This window comes from Cyrtonyx montezumae, unplaced genomic scaffold (assembly GCF_038088225.1).
Source record: "Cyrtonyx montezumae isolate F1298 unplaced genomic scaffold, pur_monq_1.0 scaffold_8, whole genome shotgun sequence".
NCBI classification, from domain to species: Eukaryota; Metazoa; Chordata; class Aves; order Galliformes; family Odontophoridae; genus Cyrtonyx; species Cyrtonyx montezumae.
The window spans coordinates 86,880,496-86,887,421 of NW_027072089.1; the positions used below are offsets into that span (position 1 = coordinate 86,880,496).

General features: G+C 37.2%; 1 protein-coding gene across 1 annotated transcript; it reads right to left on the minus strand.

Moving 5' to 3' along the window:
* Nucleotides 1-896: 896 nt before the first annotated feature.
* Nucleotides 897-6,714, minus strand: PRL (prolactin). The gene is made up of 5 exons (XM_065751970.1): nt 6,687-6,714; nt 5,387-5,568; nt 4,486-4,593; nt 2,975-3,154; nt 897-1,088 (listed from the first exon to the last, which is right to left on the minus strand). The coding sequence occupies exons 1-5, from the start codon at nt 6,712-6,714 to the stop codon at nt 897-899; spliced, it is 690 nt and encodes a 229-aa protein (XP_065608042.1).
* Between the last annotated feature and the right edge of the window lie 212 nt (nt 6,715-6,926).

Here is a 6,926-nt window from a genome sequence, read left to right on the forward strand (position 1 = left end):
GCTGTTTATAGCTAGAAAGTTTTCTGAGCATCTGCAAACACCACAACACTTGTGAGAGATGTGAAGAGTGGGTGGATAAGATCCTGAATGGATGCCTTGCACTTCCTATTGGGACCTATTGACTGAAACCTCTTGGTTCCTTTTGCCCTCAGGTAGTCACTTAAAGTAATATTTCCTTTGGAAATGCTTCTTCCCCAAACAGTCAATAGTGAAATATGGATCAGTTCTTAAAATTCCAAATGTGTCTTCGTACTCTGTACACTGCATATGGAATCAGTGGCTCTGTTACCCAGACTGGCTTTCCTACATTTTTGTCCCCTATTCAAGACAGATTTTGTACCTGATTGAAAGCATTCAACAAAGTATGTTCATACCATGCATCTAGTCTAGGGTAATTTACTGTGATAGGTGATTTTTTTTGCTTTTTTATGTCCATTCTCCTTTGTTCTTTGTTTTTAAAGGGTGCAGAGAGAAATGGAAGCAAGATATCTTGTCATGTATCAGTAGTTGGAGATAAGATCCAAAAGGAGGTTTTGCTAAAGGTGTCAGCCATCCCAGCTATTTTTCATTCACAGATACCACTTGATGTTATGTGGTTTTGAATTTAATAATATTTTTATTTGTATCTGTATGATCTACTTATCAGCGAAATGCTACTACGTGATGAAATTAGACAGAAAAGTGCATTCTTGTTACACAAGTGATATATAGCATTTTAAACACCTAGATTAATGACACTAGTAATTGCAGCCAGAATTCACACAAACATGCTTGAAAGTTACTGATGATCCTGATGCTGTAAAATGTGGCTTTTTGTAAAGTTCACAATGAAAAGTGGCAAAGCAACAAGAACACCATGATCAGTGGTTTCAGAGAGTAATAAAGCCCAGAGGTGCTTAGCAATTGCTATCATGGATTAGGCGGCACTTCAAAACTTTAAGGTAGTTGTCAATTTTGTGGGAATCTCTGCGGAGGCAATGCAGCAGGTTGTAAAAAGCAAAGAGTCTGGAATCCTCGTCAGCAAGTTGCAGGGATGGAAGGCCATCCCACTGAGAGTAAACTTCATTTCCAGCATCCCCGGAATGAACCTAGAGAGACATAATGATACTGTAAGAGATGATAATGAATCTGACTGGGTGTGGAACAGAGAATTAAGAAATATTGGCCTTGAGGAACACTAGTTAGTAGTGCACAGCTTGTAAAGTATTTCCTTTTATGGCTCCCTTTGTTCTATATAGTGTTCTATTTATTCTCAAGCAGGTTTTAGTTGAATTTCCACCAGACATTTCAGTTTATTTCCTTAAAATTTGTAAGCTTAGCTGTTAGTGTTCTTAGATCTAGTGCACTAGCAATGTCTAGTGGGATTAGACTTTGCAGACAAATCAGACCTTCCTTTGTGCATGGATTTATTAGTGGCATCTCTTTTTTGCTTCCTCTACCTTAATGCCATTGCTCTTAGAACTTCCTTGTGTCTCCAGCTTTTCCTCAGTCCATGTCTTAGGTGGTCTCACAGATACATGCAGCCTTGTAGAACATGCTAGCAGGCAGATCTCTCATTTTTGTATGCCAATAAAGAAAAAACAAAAAAATAATAAAAGCTGTGACTGATATAGGGACCTCTAATGCTAGAAAGCTGTGTGTAGGAACTCGAGTAATGAGATTGAATCCAAGGTGAAGATTGGTTTAAGTCTTCTCTTTTGAAAGAGGCGATCATTTGTTTTCTCACAACACAGGAAAATATACCTTTCGTAGTAGGAAGGAAATCTGTGCCTAGAGATACTCGTGAATCTTATTTCTCATAAGCTATGTTTTGTGAATGCATACACCAGGATATCTGTGAAGCTTCTTTCACTTTGTTTAAGAAAAGGGAAAGAAATGAAAAAATAAGAAAAATAGACCTGCAATCACTCAAAAACATGGTTTGACATGAATGAATTTTCCAGTCTTTTTTTCTACCTCCTTCTACAGAAGGGGGTTCCCTTCTGTAAATAATGTGATTGAGAAGGTGGTGACAGGATAGCTGTAGCAGCACTTGTCTTCACTGTTATCTTGGACCCACCTTTTTACACCTGGATATGAGATAGATGCATTTGATTACACTGATAAATGCATCTGTGGCCTGGATGGGATAAGCTTTCTGGGTAAACAGACACTAAAATGAAAGAGAGAAACAACGTGCAACCCAGCGGAAAGTGGTAGATGCAGGGATGGTAGTGTTATTCAACTACTCTAAAGCAAAAGCCGGTGAACTCAAAATGTCTTATTAACATTTAGCTCTCTGACAGAATGATATATAGGGACTACCAAAGGTCCCTTTAAAAATAAGCAGACTAGATCTGATCTTAACTCAAGAAAGCTTTCAATCAATTGCTGATAATAAGGAGTATTTGAGTATGATTTTCATCAAAAAACAGGTTTGTTTTCTATGTCTCCAAGTGAAGGGGAAACCAAGTCAGACTCATCATTCTGAAGAACCAGTATGGTGGGAATGGAGAAACAAAAGATACTTTGTTATGTGCCATATTTATGTAATGGGTCAGTTCTAAACATAGTATTCATTTCCAAAAGCTATATGCAGTACCTACATGTATATAGACAAATAGAAATGAGCTTATAAATACCCATAAATACATAGATATGATAAAATACAGACACATCCTACACAAATTTGAAAATTAAAAATGCCCAAAGGTTCCAAAGGAATGAAGGTTTCTAGTTCTGATGATTACACCTTCTCTTGAAGCAGAAATGAGAATATGTAGTGTTATGCTTTACAAGTCATATCACACTGTACCTTTAGAAATCACAAGAGAGCAGAAAAAGTTATAGCTGAATCTGAGAATTTTTCAGCTATGTTGGCTCTCTTTTTTCCCCTCCATATGTACTGTTTCTTTTCCAAGTAGAGAGATCCTATCATTGCCCATGGCTTCTTTACAGCAATAGGCTAGAAAGACTGTAAGGACCTGATACTTACCCGCCCAACTATTTTCTCTATTCCTTCTAGAAGCCTCTTGTTTTGTTCCTCAATCTCTACAGCCTTCCAGAGGATGGTATCTGGAGCTTCTTTGATTCTCTGCACTTCAGAGGCCAGATGGACAAGGGGATCATTCCAGGAACGCAGCACTCCTAGTACTAAATTCAGTAGGTCTTCATGCTGGTCATCCGCATTAAGAAAAGATATTTAAAATGGGAAAGCAATATGCTGGAAGTATTAGGAGGCATTTAGAGCAACGTTCTCAGATGTGGAAATTTGGGAATATACTCCACTGACTGCTCTCTAATAGCCCTTAGATACTTCAGTGCAATTTTGGATATTTTCATTTTCGTTACAGCAGCTTAATGGAAAATATCTTTAAACCCTCTCCACATTACAAACTAGTAGGCAGAAATTTCATCTCTGCCAAAAAAAAAAAAAAAGAATTTTATCTGATTTTAATGAATATTTTACAACTCAATGATATTTATTTATTTATTTATTTATTTGAGTTTAATATGGAATAGAAAATGGAAAGGATTGTTAACCACTAAATAGCTTTTATTATTTCTACATAACTGATATGCCATCCCCTTAGAACAATGGTGCTCTGATTTTGAAAATTGTTCTTTCTTGTGGGCAAATGAAAATTCATAAGGCTTATGGTTATGGTAATGTTCAACCATTACTTCTTTTCTAGATACTCTGCATCTGAACACAACCAGTCTTTTTATATACCCAGATGGCTATACTGGCACTGCAAGCCTATTACTGCTGTGAAACTGATAAAAATTTCTCCCCGATGCACTCACATTCATACACCTGTGCTTACTTTTTTTTCTCCAGAGTATTTTCAAATTTTATCTATGAGAATAGGCTGAACAAGGCCATCTTCATTTTTGTTTAAGTTTGTCATTATTACATTGACGTATGTTCAGTTTTCTCTTTGCAAATAGTTTGCAATATTTTACTTTAGGGTCTTTGTATTTGAATGATGAGTGACCATTTTTGCTTTCTGGTATCTGCAAGAATATCTATTTAACATTTGCTAGGTAACATCAGTGTCTTCAGTTCCAGGAAAACTATTTCCATTTGCCTACATACAATATTTACTATATATTCAATGTATTTTTATGCTTGTTATAGTGGTCTATAAGGTGTTTTAAAATAATGTTCAAAGGTTGTAGTGTTGTGAAAAATGTACAAGCACGATAAATGGCTTTGCTCCATGAGGAAATATTGTAATTGGATGTAAGATGCAATGTCTGAAAGCAACACACAGAAAAAGGAAAGGAAAATGAAAGTCACTGGTCTACTATATTCTGTATTGTCTGAAACATAGTATGTGCAAAAGTCTTGGCTTTCTAGTTCTTTCCTGTTTCTGGCTTTTTTTTTTTTATTATTCTGGATATTCTCATTTCTCCCTCTTTCTGTCTGCAACCTCTGTAGTCTTCCTCCTCCTTCTTTTATTTCCCACACTCACAGTCACTGGCACTAGATGAAGGACTTACATGAATCTGCTGAGCTTGCTCCTTGTCTTCAGGTGTGGTTAAGGAGGATGTGTGACAGCCATTAACAGCTTTTGTGATGAAACCCCGACCCTGAGCATAGCGTTCATCCTGCAGATCAGCAAGGAGAGGTATTTTTGATATAAATAAGAAGAACTGCAATTCAAACACTACACTAACCAGTTGTTGTCCTATTGCTTTTGGCCTCAAGTTATGCTGAGGGGGTTTAGTTTAGATATAAGGAAAAAATTCTATACAGAAAGGCTTGTTAAGTACTGAAATAGGCTCCCCGGGGGGTGGTTGAGTCACCATCCCTCAGTATATTTAAAATCCCTTTAGATGTGGTGCTCAGGGGCATGATTTAGTGGTGGGTCATTAGAGTTAGGGTAGTATGCTTATGTTCAAGTTGGACTTGATGATCTTGAAGGTCTTTTCCAACCTGAGCAATTCTGTGATTCTATCATTGCTTTTATTCTGTAAAGGTCAGAAGTTTCTTATAAGTATTTACAGTTAAATAAACACAAACTTGTTTAATACGTGAAGAATTATAGGAAAACAGTATGTTTTGCTAGAATGCTGGGGATCTTAGCAACAGTCAGCACTGTAAGCAGATCTGATCACCTCTGGGACTATATTATCCCTGACCCATGGAGGCATTCATGGTCAGATTGAATGATGCCCTGGGTAGCCTGATCTAATGGCTGGCTATAGCAGTGGGGTTGGAGTCTGATAATCTTTAAGATCCCTTCTGACTTAAGCCATTCTATGATTCTATGGTCACTGTCTATGCCGTAGTCATATTTGTTCACATATTTAAAGTTTTGATATATTAACATGTTGGGCTCAGAAAATACTGAACTGGATATTACATGTTCTTGCTCTCAGGAAAAGGCAAAGTACTTACAAATTCATTGAATATTTCTGAAGAGAGGAAGTGCATGGAATGTGAAAGTTTAACTGCCCTATCAAAAAGTTCCTCCAGGGAAATTTGGCAGTTGACAGATCCACTGGGACAGATTGGCAAGGAGGTCACTCCTTCCTTGGTCAGAAGCATGTTGGACACCAGAAGAACTGCCAGCAACAAACCTGTTCAGGTTTAGAACAAACCAAAATGGAAACATATTGACACAAGCATGCATTTGGAAATTGCTGTCAGAGGCAGATGATCAGGATGCAGGGATGCTGGCTGTGCTCAGCCACATGGATCAGAGTACCCCGTGTGCTGACTCTTGAAAATAAATGGAAGATGAAAGCACTGTCCTTAGATTGATCTTCTCCTCTCTGTCAGAAGAGCAGAATCTCCTACAGAAATTGAGGAGACATGGTAACTTGGGCTACAGTACACTATATTCTAAAATCTCTACCCATTGTGCTTGTCTTTATTACATAATGATAAAAGAAAGAAAGAAAATTAACAGAGTCAAGATCTCTACTCAGAAAAACAAAATAGGCATAGAAAAACTAGAAAACTTTAAAAGCAAGTACTTGATAAATGAATGCAGTTGTTTAAAGAAGACTGTTCTGTTCTCAAAATCAGCCTGCTACATACATTGGTTCACTGGATTCACTATAATGTGAAGTTCCAGTGTACTCCATAAATCACCAGAACTGTCTCTAATGTTGTCACATGATATGTTTATTCCTATTTCTCAGATCAAGAAAAGTGTACTTATTTACACAATATTGAAGTAAGACATTCTCCTCCCCCATGAATAAGCTCCTCCAGTTAGGATAGTGTTCTGGGGAATTATTCTACAAATAAGAAAACCGAAGACTTGTTGGCTTAGAAAGTTAAATGTAATTATGAAATAATTTACTTCAAAATTGTTTGATTGCTTCTGGACTCTGTGGATGATGACATTAAGTCTTTGCTTTCTGACCAGTGTTGTGAGTAGTGGACCAGTGAGAATCCAGTCTTTTGTGTGCAAGTGTCATATCCTTCAAGTCAATTTTCTGTGATACTGCTCAGTGCAAAGGTAGTCTTAGAAGACCAAAGGCTGAATAAAGAGAGAATCAAGCTGCCTTCTAGTTCCAAGGACTGAACACTAAAATTTGAGGTGGAGGCAAGTTTCACCATTATTAGAAAACTAAGAGGCTGGAAAACTGAAGTCTTATTTTCTAGACTTGTTATTTTTCAACTCCTTCTTAATTCAATCAAAACTTAATCGTAGAATTTATCAGACAGTGAATGGCAGAAGTCTTACCTTTCAGTGAAGCCCCTCTGCTGCTCATGGTAGGGATCCTGTGTGATGACTTGCTCTACCAGAAAGAACTCTCAATACTTGCTCTTACTTTCTGCACAAGTCAGATTTATATACGCCATTAGGGGTCCACTTTTGCATACATTCAGCAGGTCATGGAGTTTACCTCGATAATTACAAACATCAAATTGCTTCTCTTCCACATTCATATTTAGTACTTGTTTTTGGGTTTTTTGTTTTTGG